Source organism: Melitaea cinxia, chromosome 5 (genome assembly GCF_905220565.1).
Source record: "Melitaea cinxia chromosome 5, ilMelCinx1.1, whole genome shotgun sequence".
NCBI lineage: Eukaryota > Metazoa > Arthropoda > Insecta > Lepidoptera > Nymphalidae > Melitaea > Melitaea cinxia.
In genome coordinates this window covers 11,982,512-12,006,620 of record NC_059398.1, presented here as the reverse complement: position 1 = coordinate 12,006,620, position 24,109 = coordinate 11,982,512, and the positions used below count along the sequence as shown (strand labels likewise).

Below are 24,109 nucleotides of genomic sequence, written 5' to 3'. Positions count from 1 at the left end.
CTGCTCAGTATGTCGAGCAATGGGATGTTACTCGTCTTGGTGGCTTCTGTCTCCACGTAGGAGAAGGGTCAGGACTTAACCTGACACGCTGTTCTACTGCGGGTTAGCGGATATATTCCCTATTAGTACTATGAATAACGATCGCTATGAGGTGTATATGATAACAATCGGGACCGACAGCTTACCGTGCTCTCTGAGGCACGGCGGGGGGATCCACAAGGCCTTCTGCCGGAAATAAATATATTAATAAATAAAGATATTTTTAATATTTGAACTAATACAAATGTCCATTCCGAGAAGTAATTGAACCCGCAACCGCCGTTGTGCCGCCTACATACCGCCGGCATACGCACCAGAGCGGTCGTTATGTTATATAAAATGAATTCGGCAATAATATATTTTTAAATTACGTTTAAGGTCCAACTGGAGTGCTAATACAACAACATCACTATCAAGCGAGGCCGGCGGGTGAACCGACTTCAAAGACGGACGTAAATCGTGAAAACATTATGAGCAAGGAAAATGGTTCTATTAGTAATAACCACCCTGTTTATCAAGTTGATGGTAAGTAACCATATTTGTTTTTCTAAATAATAGTTGTTTCAACACTGTTTATATAAATTGACGTGATCTATAGAAATTGTTATCTTTATATGATTAAATATCAGAAAATATGAGCTTAAAACAATAAGTAGGTATGTAACACTGAGGAGATTCTTTCCAATTCTTCTCTTTCTTGGTGGTAGCTTCACGTTAACTGTAATAATTAATTTATTAAAGACTAATATAATTTTAATTTACAAAATGATGATTCAGTTGTACTTTTGAAGCCTACTTGAGTTAAGTAATTATTGTCAAATTGTGTTAATAAGACAAAAAAACATAAGACAAAAATAACAATACATTTTTTTATATCATATCAAAAATCTACCGTCGCTTAGACCGAATATAAAAATGATCATATCAAAAATTTCGATCTAGCGGATACATCGTTCCATAGCTTAATTGGCTAGAGCACCGACACGGTCAGTCGGAGATGCAGGTTCGATCCCCGCTGGAACGGTCGATTTTTGATATGATGTTAAAAAAAATGTTTAGGATTTCCTAATGTGTGGTAACACAAAAATATAAATGTAGTTAAATATGAATTCTTGAAAGTTGTAACTGCGTGTCCAAAATATTGTATAAAGTTTTTTTATCTTAATTTTTTTTTCATATATCATAATTAATTATTTTCAGGCAATATTATAGGTCGCAAACGTATGATAAGTACTTCTGGAGCATTAAGTATTCTAGGAGCTGCGTTAAGTACGCCATCCACAACGAACAACGCATCGCTCGCGTTACTATGGGGAGCTACAGGAGAACAGGAGTGGACGCCGGCTTTAACTACCGGTATTTATTGTTATACTAGTTCTAGTTTTCAGTTTTACTTACATTCCCAATTATGTGAGCATTTTTATATAAAAAGTAGCAGCAGTGTTATTTGTGAATGTCCTGTTATCTTTATATCAAATCGTATCAAAATGGTTTAGTACGTATATCAATTTATAATATGAATTGTTTTGATTGACAACTTAATATAATATGTGGAATAGATATTTTTTTTTTATTCTGATAAGGTCAACTTCAATTCTGGAGTAAGGCTCTCTTTCTAAAGGCTATATATGTAGATAGTTTTCTTTTTTTTAAATAATTGTGAACAGAATTTTATATGAGGATATATGACATAAATTTTTGAGGGAAAGGATAAGGGATTGTTAAAGGTCTGTTTTTACGAAAGAAATAGTTTGTCACTGAAAACCCGAATAGTGCTACAATGTATCATAATGTGCTCTATTAACGTAGGATGTTACGCCTCATTTATAACCATTACTAAATCTTCATGTCATTTTTAATTTTTCATGATATCGTCGAATTGAAATCTTCAAATTCGGATCGAATGCGGCCCAAAGCGAACCGAGCCATAGGTTTGATATTTATTGGATTTGCATCAAGTAGTTGCCGCAAACCCTTTTATATGAATTAAAACATAATTTATTTACGTTTTGGGGATATTTTTCCACTACATGTAATATGCTTTTTAGTATTTCAGTAGCAAATCCATACGCTATTCGTATGGAACGAACTAGCCTGGGTATATTAAAAGTTGAGCTGGTTTGTTCGTTGGCAATAGGTCACAAGTTTTATCATACTATTATTTTAATCATATTAATCTCCGATCCGAGATCTAACAAATTAATTGTACGTATCTTTTCTACTAAGTCTCCCATTTAATTTTGCTATTTAATTTGTCAATCGTATATGCTACTTGGTACTAAAATAAACTTGTGATCAATCGCAAATATGATTAAAATGTGCTTAAAACCACGTCAGTAGTGAGTTGACATAAATTGTGATAATAATTTATTATGTTAAATTAATTCAATAAATGCATGTCACATCTTTTAAAATTAATATTACTGACACCACACTCACAATTTAGTTTAATGTTGCAAATTCTTTTTTTCGTGTTTAATAAATTCTTACAATAAACGGAATAGAATAAATAAATTGGTTTAATTAATTTTATGAATGGCTGTAGCACTATATGATAAATTATTACAAACGCTTCGGGTCTTTTTTCGGCAGCATTCGAATATATTTAATAATTTTGTTACACCAATATTTCATTTCTAAAATACCAGATAATTAGAACTGTTACTGAGCTATTATCCATTTTCTCATTAAATTTTCCGTTCGATGCTTAGCTTATTAATAATAAATTATTAATTTTTGGTTATCGCTTTTCCTAACTGTCGCTTTAATGTCGAGCTACTTCCTTATCAGTATAATTTAATTCACAAAAATGCAAATATGAATTACAAAATAAGTAATAATACGTGGAAATAATTTTATTAAAATCCAATTCATAAAATTTTATTTTTGTGTTTTTACGTTATGGGTTAGCCTAATCAAGTCTATCAGACCTTGTAACTCTACGCTCAGAAGACAGAAAAACTGTATCGTTGAATAAAAGCTAAATCATTGTTCGTATATATTGAAATAAGAATAAAGATATATAATTAGCTGACCTACGTTACCAAAGTATGAAAAAAAGCGTGATTTTGTTATTTTGCAATAGAAATTTCCATTTTTGTGAATTTTACCACTTTCATTAAGCGCCTTAATATATATATAAAAAAAAAAAAAAAAAAATACCAATACACAATTAAAAAAATATTTTTTCTCTCCAGGCGTGGATTGGAAGTCACTAACTATCCCGGCGTGTCTACCAATAACAACTGATTATTTTCCGGATAAAAGGTCACTCCAAAATGATTATCTAGTATCGGACTACAATCTCTTGCCCGACGATGTGAATGCGGATTTCGCTAAGAACAGAGCTATTTATAAAGAACCACTTACCACGATGGAGGTTTTTAAAGAGTTGGTGTCGCAACGATTGGCGCAGGTAATTTTTTGTATTTGTAGTTAGTATAATTAGGATGATAGAGTTCTAAAATTGTAGCCTGTGCAATTTTAGATTTTTTCATAAAACTAAAATTTGAACTAAAACTAAATAAGATACGACCTGATAACAAAAGAAATACTACAACAACTACCAAAAAAGGTAGTGGTATACTTGACCACCTATATAACAGAATTTCGAGAGTACAATACTTCCCTTCTATGTTTGATCAGTCCTATAGTTCGGTCTTCGAAAAAATGGACTTGCAAAGACTACTGCCTGTTCTGACTGAAGACAAAATACTGCCTGACCATCAATTTGGGTTTCGACAATCCCACTCACCAGTCGAACAAGTCCATAGAGTAACCTATACAATAAGAGAATCCCTAGAAAATAAAGAGTATTGTTCTTCGGCATTTCTTGATATACAGCAGGCATTCGACAAAGTGTGGCATGAAGGACTTCTTTATAAGATCAAGAAATATCTTCCACATTCCACAGCTACTGCATGTTGATGCAATCATATCTATCGGACAGTATTTTCCAAGTTCAGGAATCAGGAGAAACGTCAAACTTCCGTGATATCAAAGTGGGTGTTCCACAGGGATCAGTGTTGGACCCAGTGTTGTACACAATCTTCACGACAGATCTCCCAGTAGTGACGGGAGTCACCACAGCTACTTTCGCTAATGATACTGCACTATTAGTTAGCAGCAAAAATCCGGCTATTGCATCTCACCCGTTTCAAGAGGGGCTAAACAAAATAAATAAGTGGTTGAATAAATGGAAAATTAAAGCAAGTGCATCCAAATGGACTCACATAACATTCATTCTGAAAAAAGAAGATTGCCCTTCAGTACACCGCAGACTAACTTGGAAAAATAATATTAAATTCAAAAGATCTCTTTCGAGTTGAACATACAATATAAAACCATACTCTGGCTGCTAAGACGAAACAGCAAATTGTCAACGGACATAAACTCCTAATCTACAATATGCTCCTGAAACCAGTGTGGACGTGTGGGATACAGCTCTGGGGAAGTGCCAGTAACTCAAATATTGCTATGATACAAAGATCACAAAATATCATATTGCCCAGCATTTCCAATGTTACTTGGTTCTTCACAAACGGTGAAATCCATGCCACCTTGCAAATGACCACAATGAAGGAGGAAATTAGACCTGCTTCAAAAATATACCAAAAACGGCTTGCCCTACACCCTAATCAATTGGCAACCCAGCTGAAAAGCGAAAAACATCTTAGGCGCCTAAAGAGGCATGTACTACAGCTGCACGAGAGGGTGTAGCACCCTTATAACCCGAGAAGTGCTCTCGATAGAGGGCTCACTCATCACACCAACTATCGCACTATCCGCTTATAGTCCAAGGACTGATTTCAGATTAAAAACATAAAAAAAAATAAGTTGATTTTGACACATCGCCCAAAAGCGAAACTAATAAGTCTGGATATTAATAAATAAGAAAATATATCAATAATTAGTTTTTTTACTAGTTCGTCGGTGTCGGTTCGATTCCCGCCCAAGTCTGTAATATTTGTATTTATATAATATTTATTATTTCTATGTATATTAATCAAAAAAAAAAAATAGCTAGTCTACTGGTACCCATAACACAAGCATTAAGTGGCTTACCTTATGAACCGACCGTTTATGAATCTTATAGGATACTAGCTGACCTCACAAACGTTTCTTTGCCATATATGTTATTAACCCGCTTAATCCCCCCCCCACCCCCTTATAACTTAGGGGTATGAAAAATAGATGTTTGCCGATTCTCAGACCTACCCGATATGCCCACAAAATTTTATTAAAATCGGTCGAGCCGAGAATTTTATATATTTTATTTTATTTTTTATTATTTTATTTTATTTTTTATTTATTTATTTTATTTTTTATTTATTTATTTTATTTTTTATTTATTTATTTTCAGTGGAAACAAACAGTATACAATATTTTTTACAAATTAGCACATATTTTCAAAATCATCACCAGAACAGTTTCCAACGACTAATAACACATAACAAGTACGTTGCGTAGATGCGCCACAAAACAAAGCAAACTTACATGAGTCAATGAGATTAAAGAGAGTGTGAAACTATCCAATTTACAGATTACATCAAAAATACCATAAATAAAACAATTGTGTCGATCAATAAGAATGTCAACTAAAATTTAAAATCTAAATTAAAAATGATAAAAAATGATAGTAATAATTATAATTATAATTTTAAATCATTTTAAATACGATTACCTTTAGACAAAATATCTCTAATATGAGAATTAAATATGGTCAATGAAAGATTAAATATATCACAGTCCAGAAACAACTTTTTGTACCTATTACAACTTCTATTGATAAATAAATTTCGTGCAAAATTAGTTCTGGTCGCAGGAGCCATTAGAAAATTATAAAGGAAAGGAAATATTAGAGATTTATATTTGTTATCTGTTATCCAGGGATTCCAGTTGATAGTGGGCGTGAACGAGAGCGAGGTGACGGAGGCGCACTTCCCGCCGCCGCGCTGCCCGCCCGCCGCCGCGGCGCGCCGCCACCTGCTGTCCATCGGCCGCGTCTTCCACAAGCTGTCGCTCGTGGGCTCCACCATCACCGTCACGCGCTACCGCCCGAGGTCACTGCCGCGTCGCCGATAACTTCTTGTGGGGGGGTCAACCGCTTCGTCATGTTTTTTTTTTTTTTTTATGTCACTAGGTCGGCAAACAAGCGTACGGCTCACCTGATGGTAAGCGATTACCGTAGCTTATAGACACCTGCAACACCAGAAGCATCACAAGCGCGTTGCCGACCCAATCCCCCCAGGAGCTCTGGTCACCTTACTCACCGACAGGAACACAATACTGCTTGAAAACAGTATTATTTTGCTGTGATCTTCTGTAAGGTCGAGGTACTACCCCAGTCGGGCTGCTCCATATTTTGAGCAGGAAATTCCTGCTGTGCCCTACCTCAGTTAAAAGGGTACCGCGTTACGGGTTACCAGCCAGCCTGACTGGCTTCCCTTTCTTTCACGCATACGGCAGCGGTAGGCGGGCTCCTCCCCTCTCACTCTAACCGTAGCCGTATTTCGGACAGACGCTTGTTTCTTAGATTAGTATAAGCTTTTGTCGAGCGTCCCGAGACGAACGTTTTTTTTTTTTCCTATTCAATATTTTTTTGCTGTATGGTTACGGCATTAAAGAATATAGCCACCAGTTCCACTACCTTGGAACTTAAAAAGCCGACCGATGGCGGGATAACCATCCAACTGCTGGCTTTGAAATACACAGGCCGAAGAGGGGCAGCAGCGTCTTCGGTGCGACAAAGCCAGCCCTGCGGTCACCAACCCGCCTGCTCAGCGTGGTGACAAACAGGGCTGGCTTTGCCGCACCGAAGACGGTTATCCCTTCATCGGTGCGTTCCAAGGTGGTAGTGGAAATGTGTTATCCCTTAGTCGCGTCTTACGACACCCACGGGAAGAGAGGGGGTGGCTATATTCTTTACTGCCTTAACCACACAGCAGAAATAAATTGGTTTAATGAATTTTATGAATGGCTGTAGCACCATATGATAAACTATTACAAACGTTTCGGGTATTTTTTCGGCAGCATCCGAAATTATTTAATATATTTTACACCAATATTTTATCTCTAAAATAACAGATAATACAGTTCTACTGTTACTGAGCTGTTATCCATTTTCTTGTTAAATTTTCCATTCGATGCTTATGTTATTAATAATAATTTTTGAGTTTGAGTCACGAGAAGAGAAAGAAAGCCAATCCTTAAATTTTTACACGTTCAACAAACGCAATCTTCCGTAAAAAATCTTGAACTATATGTAACTGAACTTGAGGGTTTTTTTGCAGTGTATCAATAATCAGTGCCTCGAACGTCGTTCAAAATTATCAATACTTTGATTTCAATTTTTTCTGATGTCTTGCAATTTTTTAAGAATTTAAGTATTACAATTATTATTATTATTATTCTTTTGTATATTTTCAGACATCCCTATCCGCCTTTCAATATCCACTACAGATATCGTTTCCACGCACCCAACCATGACACCTACGAAGTGTCGTGGGTTTCCTTCTCTACTGAGAAGCTTGAAAATTACAACTGGAACTACATGGACCACTACATATGTACACGAGGCGATACTGACTTTGCTCTCGTCGAGGTACGTTTGCAACACTTATATTATAACGTAACTCATGGTCTAACTTCACTCGAAGTTAATAATCTAGGAAATAGTCTAATGTATCTGTAGAAGAGAAGATTGTCAAAAATAAACATAATAACTTTATACTAATGGATATTAGAGTGAAATTTCAGATTTAATACAAAAAAATATTTGGACACAGAAGATTTATACTTCTACTGGTATTATAACCACGTAACAATGGCTTTGAATACTTTATAATTTTAAGTTAAATTAACGTTAGTTAGCCATGTAAGTTATGGTCTGCGACCACGGCACTGTATTGATGTTCAATATACTTGAAAATTTAGAATACAATAGGCTTAAGCAACAAAACAAAACTGTGTAAAATTTTAGCCTCTTAAATATTGGCGGTTCCGTACACTCCTCTTACCGCTGATCAACCCGGCCACTAAAACTATTCTGGAGGACGAATCGACCCACTGTGACATTTATCCGACGCCAACAAGACAGGACTTGGATCAACTCACTGAAGGATTCCTAAAAATGACGGAATCTTATTTTAATAAAGTCAAAAGACCGAACAAGCAGAGGGTAAGAAAATTGCATCGTTCTAATTAAGACATTACAAATCAAAAAATATAGAAATGAATTATTATACAAAAAAGTCGTTAAATATTGAACTGTTCTTGATCTTCTCCTATATGGAGGGAATGCTCTACATAGAGGAGAGAGCCTTGTAAATATTTCATTTAAATTCCTATCGTAGTTTACAATCTAACGGTGCTTTGGGCATGAATATTAAATGCACCTGAATGCATATGTAAAAGAATATAGCACTGCATGCGATTTTAGTAAATAAAAGCACTTTTGCTGAATTAATTTATTACACATTCATAATATAATCGATATTTTTTTTCTATAATTTTACATAAAACGCTCATGACTATTAAAAACGTCGGATGTGAAAAACAGCAACTTTACAGGAGAGCGATTCAAAGTGTAAATTGCGTGTATCTTTTTACTTATTTTAAGCAGGATCATGAAATTTGAAAGTAATGCTGTACAGGCTATCTATGTTTAATATTATTACTAGCCGGTATTTAATTTGTAAATATGAGACAAGTCACTTGTTACATTTTTAACAGGTAAAGACTAATAGATACTGATTTGTCAGAAGTTTGGCGATGCGTGTGAAACGTAGTGTGAAGAATCGCGTCCGCCATCGAAAAGGGAGGATCCTCCACCAGACGGGTGTTGTGTCTGGCGGGCTACTGGCCCCCACGGTTGTTGTCGGGATCTTGTATATATACTTAATCACTTTGAAAACTCTGATAGCGCGATGTAGCATACGTCAGTTATTCTCTAATTACGTAGTTTGTAGTCGTTCGTATTTCGCGCGATAGATGTCGCCACATCACTCCCCTCCGAGACCGGAGGTCGATAGCAGGTTAAGTCTTCCATTTATCTTGTGATGCTTGCCGGGCCAGTGGAATGTTCCAGTGAGTCGGAACCAGATGCCGCATAGTTCACGGTGAGTCGGAACTGTCTGCGGTGATGCTGCATATGCTCCAGTGAGTCGGAGTGGTGCAGTGCTGCGTAGTGGCTGCTGCTGCGTCGACCAGGAGAGAAGTGCGTCTCTGCTTGCTGACCGGCCGAAGTGCAGTGTGCTGTGCCAAAGTCGCTGAGAAGGCTGTGGGCGATGACCAGGAATGCGCGTCCGCTGCATGCTGGTGGTCAGGATACCCGTAGTAGCCGTAGATGCTGGCTGGCTGAAGCCGTAGATGCTGGTTGCTACTCGCTGCTCGAAAACTTGAGCAAGTGATGATGACGATGAAGGTTGCGCTGATGTTCATGCGTCAGGTGATGATGACGTCACGATGACGTAACTTGCGAAGGCTGCGCTGACGTTCATGCTCGGGGTCACCAGTTTGGAAGTGTGAGGAACATGGTGATGGAATTCCTCATCAACCAATGAAAAGGGAGGATCCTCCACCAGACGGGTGTTGTGTCTGGCGGGCTACTGGCCCCCACGGTTGTTGTCGGGATCTTGTATATATACTTAATCACTTTGAAAACTCTGATAGCGCGATGTAGCATACGTCAGTTATTCTCTAATTACGTAGTTTGTAGTCGTTCGTATTTCGCGCGATAGATGTCGCCACAGAAGTACCACAACTAACGTGCTGTGTGGCTACGGCACTAAAGAATTTAGCCACCCCCTCTCTTCCCGTGGGTGTCGTAAGAGGCGACTAAGGGATAACAAGGTTCCACAACCACCTTGGAACTTAAGAAGCTGACCGGTGGCGGGATAACCATCCAACTGCTGGCTTTGAAATACACAGGCCGAAGACGGGCAGCAGCGTCTTAGGTGCGACAAAGCCAGTACTGCGGTCACCAACCCGCCTGCCCAGCGTGGTGACTATGGGCAAAACACATGAGTTCACGTTATTTTTGGCGTAAACTTGTGGAGGCCTATGTCCAGCAGTGGACTGTTTAGGCTGTAATGATGACCACAACTAAATAATATATGTATAAAATAAAAAAAATCTCTTCAGCTGATGATAGACTTGGTTATTTGGGAACGTTTTATGAAATAAACAAAAAAAATTCGATTTTGCAGTTCCGACGATGTTAATAGTCACTAGCGAAAATATATAACTCAAACACGAAATTTTTAGTTCGATAACAACACAAATTTTATTGAATGATATGTCACGTACTATTCTGACACAATAGTCACATTATTTTGGATTAAATATATTTTATTCGAAATTTTTATTTTCAACACTGCCACAATTATACTGCCGTAATGTATAAAACATTTTGTCTGCATGTGTGTATAGTTTATGTATATATTTTTATTTGCTACACCCGTGATATGTTCAATTTCCTGTTTGAGTATAGTTGCATGCCTGAAATAATAATCAAATTAATAGTGCATTATAAAAGCTAATACTTAAATTAGTACTTATTTTGACATACAGTTCTAATAATTATTAAGTTTAAAATAAAACGTTTCTTTTTCATCATAATTATTTCTCTTACGCCTCACAAACCCGGGCCGTCAAATTATTTGTTTGAATGTCCGATCCACAGAGGCAATATAATCAAAACCGGCCCTACAAAAAAAAAATTGAAGTCTTGAAAATACTATCACAGCGTCGTAAAAAAATCGGTAATTTTGAAATTGAAATGAAATTATTAACTACAACGGTTTGGATCAGCTTTAAAATGTAAATAAATCTAAAATAGATAAAAAGTTAAATTGCTTTTTAATTATTTCTTTCTTTCTTTTCTTTTAACTCATATAACTTGTATCATAATTCGTGAACAACAATATTTTATTTTATTATTTCTTATTATTTCTTAGTGGCCTAAAATCGACGGTCGGCACGTGCTTTTAGCTAGGCTTATTTTGACATAATATTTTACATTCCCTTTACTATGTTGCGAAAATTATTGAAATGCTGATTTAGATTTACGTGTTCTGTCATCATGCATCTTTAAAACCTTAATTTGGACAACTGTTAGCGTTAAGATTTGTTGTTGTATTCAGTGATTGATGATTTTCATCGTTATTCTTTGGGATCAGACATACAACATAACTAAATTCAATTTTATAACATTTATTCAATTATATAATGTAGTCATTATAACGTACCAATAACTGACCTGATTGATTACGATAGTAATAGTAGATTCGCCACTAGACCAATCTCTCCACAGAACCCAAACCTAAATAAGGGAAATATGTCAAAAGGCCTTGCTAAAGTGTCACGTTTTTGATGTTTAGTGTATAGGCGAAATGCTTAGGGTACGGATATAAGTGGGGCCGGATCAGAGATAGGGTAGGGCAGGATAGAAATACAACTCGGCTGCACAGGTGGCGACGACTTGCGGTTCTTCAGAGACGGCGCTAACAAGGCGGCGGCACTCCACCTCAAACCTCACTCGGAACGCGCAGGTACACGGATTATTCAGGCGTTGATCCAAGATTTACTATAGACTATTACGGGATAAAAACTACCCTCATTTTGTCGTATTTCAATTTTTTTTTTATTGATATTTATATTTTATTTTTGTTATGACTTTGTTAATCTTTTTTGTCAACTTCTTTTGTTATGAAACACAGTAAATTGTAATATTTCACTATTTTTTCGTTTCACTTTTAGTAAAATAGGCAATTTAGTATATCGTGAAAAATCGCGATTAATTTTCATAAGATCTTATTCCAAGATTTTTTTACTAAGTAACATAATAAGATATTTCAATTTACTTCATTTTCTTTTCAATATTTTAGTCTGTGTAAAATCTTAAGAAAATAAGCAATTACCCCATCGTATTAACTTGGATTCGCGCCTGATTCTAGCAATACCACTGACACGTTCAACCATATTCTTTCGCATTTCTGGTCCAATGTAATGTACCTATAATATTTTTTTATAAAAAAAAAAAATAGAATTTCAGCTTCAGATACCACTACATTATATATAATTAGATTACCAGCCTTGTCGCTTTGTCTGCTTGTCTATTTGTCTGTTATGTTTTTCATCAAGAGACAGTGTAACGACTGGGGTAGTACCTTCACCTTATAGAAGACCACGATAAATAATCTTTGTTTTCAAGCAATATTGTGTTTCTGTTGATGAGTAAGGTGAGCATAGCTTCCTGGGGGGGGGGGGGGGGTCGTGGGGTTAATAGGGTCGACAACTCGTTTGCGACGAGGAAGGGTTAGGTGTATAATTTGTGAAGGTTTTGTGTAAATAATTTATACAAAACAACAATTGTTGAAAATGTCGGAATAACAGAGATCATAGCCCTGTTAGATAAAACAATATATAGTGGAATTATTCCTTCCCTAATTCTCATACCGAGTTATGAGAGCATAAGAGATCTCGTAGACTCTCATAACTCGGTATGAGAATTTGGTCTGCATTTGTCCGTGTTTTATGAGATTTTTTCCATAGGGTTCAAATAGGTGTACTGAAAAGTTCACAACGATATACCTTTCCACCTATTATGCTTTTAAGGATAGCTTGCAATCTGCGTTGTATGTTAATATATTGTATCAACGGGTATACCTAGTTATAATCTTTACAAATTTAAAAACATTAGTTACCTTAATTATTTCACGTGCTTTATGATGCTTCTTCACTATGTAAGTGGGTAATTTAAATTAATATCTCAGACGTTATCGCAAAAAAACAAATAAAGGGCAAAAAAAATTAATAAAAGCAAAGTCACCAATGGTGGGACTATTTAGATAACAAAAAAAGACCAGAGATGCTAAAGTTGGTTTACATGTCGTGTAAGGTAACTCGAAAATTGGTCGCTTTTTAGAAAATCACACGTTACCTAGCTAGTAAGACGCCTACGAATATCTAGCCTCGTTATAGATACAATTTAGGATATTGTCACTTTTTTATTTTATTTGTTATTTTTTGCATATTAAGTATGTTTTAGTTTTTTTGTTTTCATCTTCATGACCTCTGTTTTAGTTTTGTTATTCAATATGTCAAAAAAAAATATTGTTCTTCCGAATTTCATTCGTCCTTAATCGTTCCTTGTTTTTCTATTATAACGGAATTTGAATATTTTTAGAAAAAAAAATGTACCCTTAATTTCAGTTCAACAATCGTCTAAAATAGGTCCTAAATTTATAAATTAGGGTTTTAAAAACTTAACAATCAGCTGGTTTGGAAGTTGGTATTAAATAGCTTCAGTCAAAACTAATCATAACAATTTTACGTAGTAATCTTCTATAATAATATATCACAAACAAAGTAATAGTGCATTCCGAGGTCGCACCGCAATTCTTCAAAAATAATAGAAGTAAAAACATTGAGTTGATACCATATTCATAGTAACAAATTGCTTCTTATACCATAATTTCAAAGTAATCCGATTGAATGTTATATGCGTACATATAGCACTGCTTATAAAATCATGTATGTACATAAATCGATGCACGGATTGCTACACAAACTGTATTTACTTTGGCTGGCTTCTTTTGTTTATTTGAAGATCGAGTTCACTCAGATCAGTGAAGGAAACATCTGTTCTTCAGACGATGGATTTTTTATGGTGCAGTTAAATTTAATTAATTAATAAAAGTACTATTTTTTTCGTCCGAAAAACAGTGATACCTCTTGTTTGTACAAGTTTGATTATTGTTCGTGAAATATGCGTACAAATATCTACCATAATTTTGTACGACATATTTTTAAAGTATTATTGTTTTTATTTTAGTAGAATTGTTATCCGATAAACTTTTACATTTGCTATCAAATCAGGTTTAATCGTGGTTTACTTAAAAATAAATAATTAGATTAGTCTATTTTTCGGATAAAAATTCTCTAACCATTCATTGTTCGTAGTATTGTAAAGTTAAAGTATGTGTGATGTAGCAGGGCGGGATGTCCAGCTCTCCCTTCAGAGAGCGCGTCGGCAGCACTCGGTTACCCGATCGTCCTCGGCTTCGGATCGAAGCTATGTCAGTATCTCTTGTATGAAACGCTACTAAATACGTGGCGTAGCTAGTTTTTAATAGGTCTATTAAGAACAAGCTTATTAAATTTTATTTATTTGTTTAAAAAAAATTGGCAAACCTATTTTAGCCAGGTTATATTTCGAAGGGTTATGCATTTTTAAGTCTATCCAATACGGGCTTCCTAAAGATTGGAGCCTCGATTGATATGGCTGGTAGTGCGCCCGGGCGGTAGCTACGTCCCTATTCAAAATGTGTAACACTTTAAGCGCCATTTAGTCCGAGACATAAATTTAATATACAATTTTTAACATGATTACTAGAAAATTAAAATTTTCGCCTAAAGAATTAAAATATATGTGTATATTAATGTAACTAAGAGACCGATTAAAATTATAACATAAAAATTAATATAAAAGGCTTTTCTAACTTACAAATTAAATTCGATCTCAGAGGTAAGAGTTATAAAATCGATGGCGTTCATTGTGATAATAAAATTTCTTATCTCTATTGGAATGATAAGTTCAGCTTAGAATTTATTTGTTTTCTGCTAATTCAAGGTGTCTCTTCTTTTGTGTGTATTAGACTTTTTGTACGTACCTAAATATATTTTCTAGTTTATGCTTCGTTCTTCAATATGTGCTTGCTTATTGCATGGCAGTGGGCTTTTGGCTTCGTTTCTCCACAGAATTTCTTTTTTTCATTTATCTTTTCATGATGATCATTGTGTTACTGCTTTCTTTTTTATTTTGTTGATATTTGGTGGCCAGCCTCTATTTTTGTAGCTTTATTATATTTGCACCTTTTCACTAAAAAGAATACCATGATCTTAATTCAAGAAGCTTTCTAATTAATGAATTCTTTTACAGTTTCTTATAATTTAAATGCTTGCGGTTTATAATTGCTTGTTTTTCTTACATTTATCAACTGTTTCATTGCAGCAAGTATCACCCACTAAGTCACTAAATACTAGTCACGGGATCAAGTAAGTAGCTATCAGCTCTCATCGCTCATATAACATTAAGGAGTAACTAAAGATCGAAAGCTAAACATCATTCCACCAACGTTTTCTTGTCAATTCTTCCGATATTGACTAATAAGCCTTCAGTTACTCAAACCCTAAATTCAAATTCTACTACTACAATCGTCGTAATGGTAAGATCAGTCAGTCAGTCTCTTGACGTTCTTACAGGAGAATGATTATTTTTTACAGATTTGGCTCACTAATGTTTCAGCTATCATAGTGCTTCGTTAATCTACATAATATATACATAACAAAAAATTATTATTATTATTCATGTAACTGATCGACCATTACAACGCGATTGAAATAGAAGAATCTATTCCAGTTTTATTAATGAATTTCCTTCTCTATAATAAAATTCTTAGCTTGATATGCTTAAGCGCATGGCATTATATTTATCGTAACTTATACCTATACATACATCTACAGATTCTTTAGAAAATTAAATTTTCTGTACTAAGATTTACAAAAAACATTTCAGAGCTGCAGCAAATAAAACAGTTTTAGAAAGGTCGCAATCGCAATCAAATGAATGCGATGATACATATGATGATGGGTTGGTTAAATTATGAAAATGAATGTACAATTTTCATCAATTATGTCCAAAAATCTAACCCATTTTCTTTTTTAGAGTAATAGAACCAAAGTTGAAAGCAAATGCAACACTAATAGAGATCGTTGACAGAATGCGTAGTCCAAGTATAGGTGTAGGCTTTCTTCAACAGACCGTCAGTTTGCCTTCGCATACATTTGTTTCAATTTATGCGATTCACTGGCTTCAGGCCAATATGGAAAACATGACATACGAAAAGGCTACAAGTTGTATGGAGGTAGGTATATTAATAAAAAGAGGTTTTATGGTATCATTCCCAATTATATTAAAAATACCAAAATATTTTTTTAATTTATTCTGGATAGCTAATAAAGGTATTTTTCAGAGACTTTTACGTGAAAAAATGATATGTCACGCGTCCGGTGATACAGTTAAACGATTTATAGTCGGTTATTATATGTATCACATCTTGCCACAGAAGAAAGACAAAGGTGACTAACTTTGCCTATATGAAAACCATTTTTTTTTATACCCTGTGTTACTAAAAACATTTATTAATTAAAGAATTGACGGACTACGTGAAACCTTTGGGAGACTTACAAAGCTTTGAAAACGAATGGATGGAAGTCGAAGTTTTAGGACCAAGATCACCTTTACTGTCCTCTGAAGTCATGGGAGCTATAGATATTTCTGGAAATTCAGTAACCGATGACTCTGATATGCCGGCTTTTCTTTGTGATAATATTGATCCTAATTATATGGATATGGAAAATGATGACTGTAAGTTTGCTAAAGTTTATTTAAATTCTTTATTATGAACGTAGTAGCCAAACACAATACGATCTTCTCAATAGATCTGTTCTTAGAATCTGAAACTTGCATTAATAATATAAACTTGTGTTTAATAATACCTACTATAGTAAATAATGATGATGGTTTGTTCAAACTATTTCCCTCTCGTCCGTACCTATAGCCCATTTTCTTTTGTTACATTTCGTTCAAAGTAAATGAAATGTTATCGGAACTAGACATTTACGTTTGACCTATGAATGCGTTCTTGTTAACGTAGAGGTCGGAAAGGTTAACAGGTCACTGTTCGGGCGAGGACTTAATAAATGAAATCTATTTATATTTTTAATCGATATCACTAGAACACTTGTCCGTGTCGACCTTCACTGTTATCTTTCATGCGTCATAGTTTGCAATTCATCAAAAAGAATAATCAATAACATATACTGGTATATATTGATTTTACAACTACAAGATATATAAATTAAAAAATCTGTGATTAATAAGTTTACAAAGTAATATCTTAGACAAAACGATAAATACAAAAAGCTCCTATTGATCCAAATAATTTAAGATTCAGACTGTAACATTTCACTGCTGGACCTAGGCCTCTTTCTCTATGTAGGAGAACAGTCGGAGAGTTATCGGGTGTCTATATGTATTTCCGGTCTGGTTGTTAGTCCTTGTGGGTCTCCCAACCGTGCCTCGGAGAGCACGTTAAGCCGTCGGGCCCGGTTGTTATCATGTACACCTGATAGCGATTGTTACTCATAGTAGGGAATGTATCCGCCAACCCGCATTGGAGCAGCGTGGTGGATTAAGCCCTGATCCTTCTCCTAGATGGGGAAAGAAACCTGTGCCCAACTGTGCAATATTACAGACTTATTATATGTATTATTCTTATGTTATATTTGATTGTATATATTTTTTAGTGCCTTTGTATAAGAACACTCATCTCGATATAGATGTGAACAATAAGAGTGATCGCATAGAATGGGGTCACGCGCGTTATCAAGCTACCTTCAGACCGGACCAGGCTTTCGAAATGTGCATTCAGTGGGCTATCGCCAGTGGCAATATTGTTGCTGAATTGGTATATATTTATATTAATTATATTTAGTTAATCTATCCAAATATTAAGTGAAAACTAAACTAAATATCTGCAAATGCGTCTATAATTCTGGCTTACCGTCGTTTATGGACCGATTTTGATAATTCTTTTTTTGTTGGAAAGGAGATATCCCTAGTTTGGTACCATGATAAGGAAATCAGGATCTGATGATGGGATCCCAGAGAAATCGAGGGAAACTCTCGAAAATCCGAATAACTTTTTACTGTGTGTACCGATTTTGATGATTTTTAATTTAATCGAAAGCCGATGTTTATTATGTGGTCACATTTGAATTTCATCGAGATCTGATTACAACTTTCGGAGTAATCTTTGATAATACGTATTCACTTGACTATTTTTTCGTCTACCTACGTTGTATTACTTGTCGATATAATTGAAGTAGGTTTATTTTCGTTTGCCTGCAAACACAATTATATAGGAGACAGTTTTGGAATTTAAAGTCCATTACACAAATTTCCCAGTAAACTTCATACCAATTAAACATATTTACTAGATTTTGCTATTACACCTTCTTCCTGAACCATTCCAACTTAGCGAATAAAACAAAATAAATAAATTAGGCTGCCGCGCTTTGTGGATTGAGTAGTTGTAGAAATAGAATTGTATACTAGTTTTTAAAGTTATGAATTTTAATAGCACGCGGTCAGAAAACAGGGGGTAGGTTCGGAATCAGGCGCGTTAGGCACCTGATTTTCAGCCTTTATTTCCTTAGCTGGCCCACGCCGCGACAACGTACCTTAGAAGTAATATGGAAGGACACTGGCCTGACTAATTCCCGGCGATGATGGTCTTCAGTTCCGTCTTCGTCCGATGACCGGCGGAGATCTCCACCGGTGTAAATGCCGGTAATCAGTCAGCCCGTTATTAATCGAGGGCAGTGACTCGATTTGTAGCAAAGTATAATTAAAGATATAAATCTTAAAGTAAAAATCCTGGAACGAAGAAAGTTCCGAGTCAGGAAAAGAACAATTCAGAAACCAGTGTCACAATTAGCAAAATAATAAATAATTACAATTTTCTCGTTAAGTTAAGAACACCAGCAATATGTAATTATAATAGATATCATGAGAACTCACCCCAGCGGGATTTAAGCCGAGTTAGGGTCGAGGTTAGGTCTCGAGGTTCGGCGGCAACGAAGTGCAAAGAAAAAGAAAAAAAGACACGCGAGCAAGGGAATATTGACAAGCAAAAGTCTATGCATTAAGCATAGTCTGTATTTTTATAAATTATTAAGTTTAAATTTAGATATTAAATTATTTTTAGACAGGAATATTAAATTTAGAATTTCTAATTACAATTAAATTGATTTTATTAAAGAAAGATCAATAATTACCAAAAAACATCAGCGGCATCTATCAAGTCCGTTAGAGAAAAAACGCCGATATGAAACACCAATAGTCACGAAGTGTTGAAACATGCCGATAGATGGCGCCACAAGTAGAAGCATGATAAAAATAAAGTGAAAAAACTTAACTTTTACTACAAGATCTTATTTATTAGAGTAACGTTCCAGCACAACGTTACAGTACCCCGCCAAAAAGCGTAGGATTTTGCCTACTAGAGCAAAATCCGACTGAACTAACTACTAAACTCACTGCAAGACAAAATACTTAATTGCAGTCCTACACACCAACTATGCATAACAACTAAACTTACTACACTTCCATTCTATACATACATCACATCACATACATCATATCCATATATCACATTGCATACATCACATCACATACACTCTTTCACCTCTCATAATAATCTTTTAGTCAGTAGTAGGTAGCGACACAAAGATCCTTACACACAGAGTAAACAACTGCAGCACTATGTTGTTCACTCAATAAGCTAGTTAAGAGTATTAAATAGTATTATTTAGTTTATTTAATACAGCATAATTTAGGTAGTAGATGTTAAAAATATTAAAGTTGACAGCAGTATTTAGTCTTAGTATAAATGGGGGTCCATTGTAGTCTATATGGGTACCCTAGTCTGTCTGTACCCTAATCTGTCTACGCAACCCTAGTACGGTTGAAGCAGATTCCTCGCCTCTGATTAATACTTCATAGTTTAATTCATTTTTGTTTAGCAAAAAGAATTTAATGGGGTATGTTTCCATGATATCTAGCGAACAAAACGATTACTATTAAGTTAAACAAAACAATAAGATAACGTAGGTTACAGAAATCTTAAATAGTTAAAATTTTAAAAGTTATAGAAGTTATACAAATCGCAAATAGTTAAGATTGTCGAATAATAGATCAGCTGTTTACATGTAAGTATAGTTAAATGGTGTTCTTTACAAAGTATGCTACCTATTACCTACACAGAATTACGCTTAGTGACAAATAAAATGTAAAAACAACGATAGAAAATTAATGAATTCGGAAATGAAACTAATTGTAGGTAGTTGAAAAAAATTTTGTAAAAATAAATTGAATTTAATAGTTATTACTATAGCTCCGCGAACTAACACGTATTACAACAATTATTAGAGTTTTGTAGTAATTTTATAGTTTTAAAGCGATATGTTAAATAACTACTTAAAAATTTTGACGTATAGCACGGCCGATTCGAAATAACAAAATATTGTAGCAAATTATAACATACGAAACAATTATACAATTATAGGAAATATAGTGACAATTAAACAATAATTAAGCAAATAAATAAGTACGTACCAGTTCGCTCGGCGATAGGTCACCTCACGTTCACAATGCAGCAAGTGTAGGTAGATTAGATTTACACAAAATACGAAAAAATACGCTATCACAACGTGAGCAGGCCTTAGAAATTACACGTTAAGGGCGCCACTGCCGCGCTTTGTGGGTTGAGTAGTTGTAGAAATAGAATTGTATACTAGTTTTTAAAGTTATGAATTTTAATAGCACGCGGTCAGAAAACAGGGGGTAGGTTCGGAATCAGGCGCGTTAGGCACCTGATTTTCAGCCTTTATTTCCTTAGCTGGCCCACGCCGCGACAACGTACCTTAGAAGTAATATGGAAGGACACTGGCCTGACTAATTCCCGGCGATGATGGTCTTCAGTTCCGTCTTCGTCCGATGACCGGCGGAGATCTCCACCGGTGTAAATGCCGGTAATCAGTCAGCCCGTTATTAATCGAGGGCAGTGACTCGATTTGTAGCAAAGTATAATTAAAGATATAAATCTTAAAGTAAAAATCCTGGAACGAAGAAAGTTCCGAGTCAGGAAAAGAACAATTCAGAAACCAGTGTCACAATTAGCAAAATAATAAATAATTACAATTTTCTCGTTAAGTTAAGAACACCAGCAATATGTAATTATAATAGATATCATGAGAACTCACCCCAGCGGGATTTAAGCCGAGTTAGGGTCGAGGTTAGGTCTCGAGGTTCGGCGGCAACGAAGTGCAAAGAAAAAGAAAAAAAGACACGCGAGCAAGGGAATATTGACAAGCAAAAGTCTATGCGTTAAGCATAGTCTGTATTTTTATAAATTATTAAGTTTAAATTTAGATATTAAATTATTTTATAATTTAAGGAGTAGACAGGAATATTAAATTTAGAATTTCTAATTACAATTAAATTGATTTTATTAAAGAAAGATCAATAATTACCAAAAAACATCAGCGGCATCTATCAAGTCCGTTAGAGAAAAAACGCCGATATGAAACACCAATAGTCACGAAGTGTTGAAACATGCCGATAGATGGCGCCACAAGTAGAAGCATGATAAAAATAAAGTGAAAAAACTTAACTTTTACTACAAGATCTTATTTATTAGAGTAACGTTCCAGCACAACGTTACAAGGCAAACATTTTAAGTTTGATGATAGACACTAATGTATATTGATTTTTTTCCTTTATTTTAGATAATTGGTTGGGCTCGTAAAGCTCCAAGTTGTCGCCTTCAAATGGTTCCAATCCCAGCGGATCCTTTAGCACTACCCTTTACTGAAAAATCTGATCCATTAAGAGGCCCCATATATGTGCCCTTAAATGAAGAACCTTTGTTAAGAGGCAAAACGGCATTGTTCGAAGGTAAAATTAAGAAATTACGTACAATTAGAATAATATTTAAGCTTCATTCATGAAAATCATGAATTAAACAAGCACGAATAGAGTGAAAAGAAAGTAATCACGTAAAGGTTCTTATATTTTTGTTAACATAAATCAAGAAAAATATGTTTCATTGTTTTAATACTTTTACATTTTACTGCGTGTTTTACTATACTTAAAGATTACGACGATAATAATCTAAAAAATTATTTAAATATTTTGTATTCTACAATATAATATATTTTATTCTATTTCCTAGAAACAAAAGTTGGGCTACGTTAAAGTAATCTTGTAATTATAGTCGCATAAAAATAGTTGTAATATTACGATTAACATGACTATATGACAATGCTTAAAAATTTATTTCATCCTGTTATACTTACAGTTTTGAAGACAAAACTTTAAGATTAGTATAATATGATTGTTGCATCATTTATGCCTTAATTATAAAGGAGCTAGAAGTTTTTCTGATAAGTTTATTTCAGAGTAAACAAATTATTTCACTAAATTCATACAATGCTTGGCTAAGATTTTCTGATAGGTTTCCCTGAAAAAACGTAACGTAAATGATTGCCTTTCTAAGAAACGATATTAGGGTAGGTCAAGCTAATGAGTAATAAGTAATTAAGCAATCACGCTATGGTGTACATTATTATTTTACGGCTGTTTACATTTTATCTTACAAATAACTCATACCTACTTGCCGTTTATTCTTGGTTTTATACAATGCGAATATATGTAAATGTGCTGTGTGGCTACGGCACTAAAGAATTTAGCCACCCCATCTCTTCCCGTGGGTGTCGTAAGAGGCGACTAAGGGATAACAAGGTTCCACAACCACCTTGGAACTTAAGAAGCCGACCGATGGCGGGATAACCATCCAACTGCTGGCTTTGAAATACACAGGCCGAAGACGGGCAGCAGCGTCTTCGGTGCGACAAAGCCAGTACTGCGGTCACCAACCCGCCTGCCCAGCGTGGTGACTATGGGCAAAACACATGAGTTCACGTTATTTTTGGCGTAAACTTGTGGAGGCCTGTGTCCAGCAGTGGACTGTATAGGCTATAATGATGAATATATGTAAATATAAAGAGTTATTATGATATGGCTTGAAAGTATAGACGTCGTTTAACTTCGCTAGTTTTTCTAGGTTTCCCTGAAGAAACGTGGCTGGAACGATTATTTCTCTTCCAAGAGGCGATAGTAGGTCGTTTCGGGTTTATTAAATGTACGGTAGAGAGTACGTCTCACGCGGCGGGCGTGGGTGACCATCTCTATGTCCACGTGACCGGTAACATGTTCATACTCATCCCGACTACGGTCAAGTCGGAGCAGAAGGGACTAAAGACGAAGCCGGTTAACAAGCCTCTTAATTCTAGCAGGTAAGATGTGATATATGTACATATATATGTTACAAAACGACGTATAATGTAAATCTTTTTAATTTGTCTCGTACACCTTTTTTTTAATTTATATATTTACAGTTGTAATTCGTGCTAGTTGTGTATTTTCTGTATATTGTTTTGTATTTTTTTTTTGGTGTATCTGTTTGTTATCTTTTGAATAAATTTCATATTGTAACCGTCCTCTTAAATAGATATCGTGTATAAAGTAGAAGAAACATGGGGAAGAATTTTAACTTAGTAGAAGGGAGAGAGCGTATTGATTACCAACTAAGTATAATAAGACTATTACAATAGCCGAGAATTACCATAAATTAATTTAGTTGATATGAATTTCTAACAGTTCCCATGTACAAATCATCTGTTATTCATTATCAATATAATTATGGTTAAAAGATAAAATTAAATAGTAGAAAAATATTGTGAGTCGTTGGCGTAGTTTGTACAGTAGTACCCCGCTTTCTGCTCTAGGGGTTGTGGGTTCGATTCCCACCCCGAGTCTGAGTGTAATATACATATCGAAAAAAAGAAATTATGTAACTATTACCAGTCGGCTGTTACATAAAACAAGCATTAAGTTGCTTACTTTAGGAACAGATGACCGTGTTTGTATATTCTTCTAAATATTTATTATTATTAGGTATTCTTTATAATTACAAAATTAAATTCTACAGTAAGGATTTTATATCTTAAATGGTCCCAAAATTTGTGTTCGTATTCAAAACAAAATAGCTCTATTGTAAATTGTAGATTTTTAATATCCCGATAAAGCTTTCATCCACAAGAGTAATATTTTTAACAACTTAACTATCTTATGGTCTACTTTTTATTTATATCTATTATTTTTTTCCTTCGGCATGTCAAACCCACCGTATCTTAATAAGCTATCTTACAGAACAGGTTTTATTTTTTTATTAATACTTTATTGCACAATACATTATAGAATTATACAAAAGGCGGACTTAATGCTAAAAGCATTCTCTACCAGCCAACCTTAGGACGTACAAGAACAGACGTTTGTAGGTTGTGCAAAATCGATTACCAGTAAAATTCAAATAAAGAA

The 24,109-nt window shown here is 34.9% G+C and overlaps 1 protein-coding gene across 1 annotated transcript in view; it reads left to right on the top strand.

The window, feature by feature from the left end:
- The window catches only part of LOC123653614 (GATOR complex protein Iml1), a 30,830-nt gene that overhangs the window by 4,549 nt on the left and 2,172 nt on the right, over nucleotides 1–24,109 (top strand). The window contains exons 11-26 of the mRNA XM_045589608.1: nucleotides 418–564; nucleotides 1,240–1,395; nucleotides 1,956–1,970; nucleotides 3,237–3,454; nucleotides 5,929–6,101; nucleotides 7,468–7,642; nucleotides 8,021–8,218; nucleotides 11,511–11,591; nucleotides 14,038–14,120; nucleotides 15,620–15,694; nucleotides 15,770–15,968; nucleotides 16,077–16,182; nucleotides 16,256–16,471; nucleotides 17,413–17,573; nucleotides 21,457–21,625; nucleotides 22,794–23,007. Of these exons, the coding sequence (XP_045445564.1) occupies nucleotides 418–564; nucleotides 1,240–1,395; nucleotides 1,956–1,970; nucleotides 3,237–3,454; nucleotides 5,929–6,101; nucleotides 7,468–7,642; nucleotides 8,021–8,218; nucleotides 11,511–11,591; nucleotides 14,038–14,120; nucleotides 15,620–15,694; nucleotides 15,770–15,968; nucleotides 16,077–16,182; nucleotides 16,256–16,471; nucleotides 17,413–17,573; nucleotides 21,457–21,625; nucleotides 22,794–23,007 (2,386 nt within the window). The remainder of the gene's footprint in view (nucleotides 1–417; nucleotides 565–1,239; nucleotides 1,396–1,955; nucleotides 1,971–3,236; nucleotides 3,455–5,928; nucleotides 6,102–7,467; nucleotides 7,643–8,020; nucleotides 8,219–11,510; nucleotides 11,592–14,037; nucleotides 14,121–15,619; nucleotides 15,695–15,769; nucleotides 15,969–16,076; nucleotides 16,183–16,255; nucleotides 16,472–17,412; nucleotides 17,574–21,456; nucleotides 21,626–22,793; nucleotides 23,008–24,109) is intronic.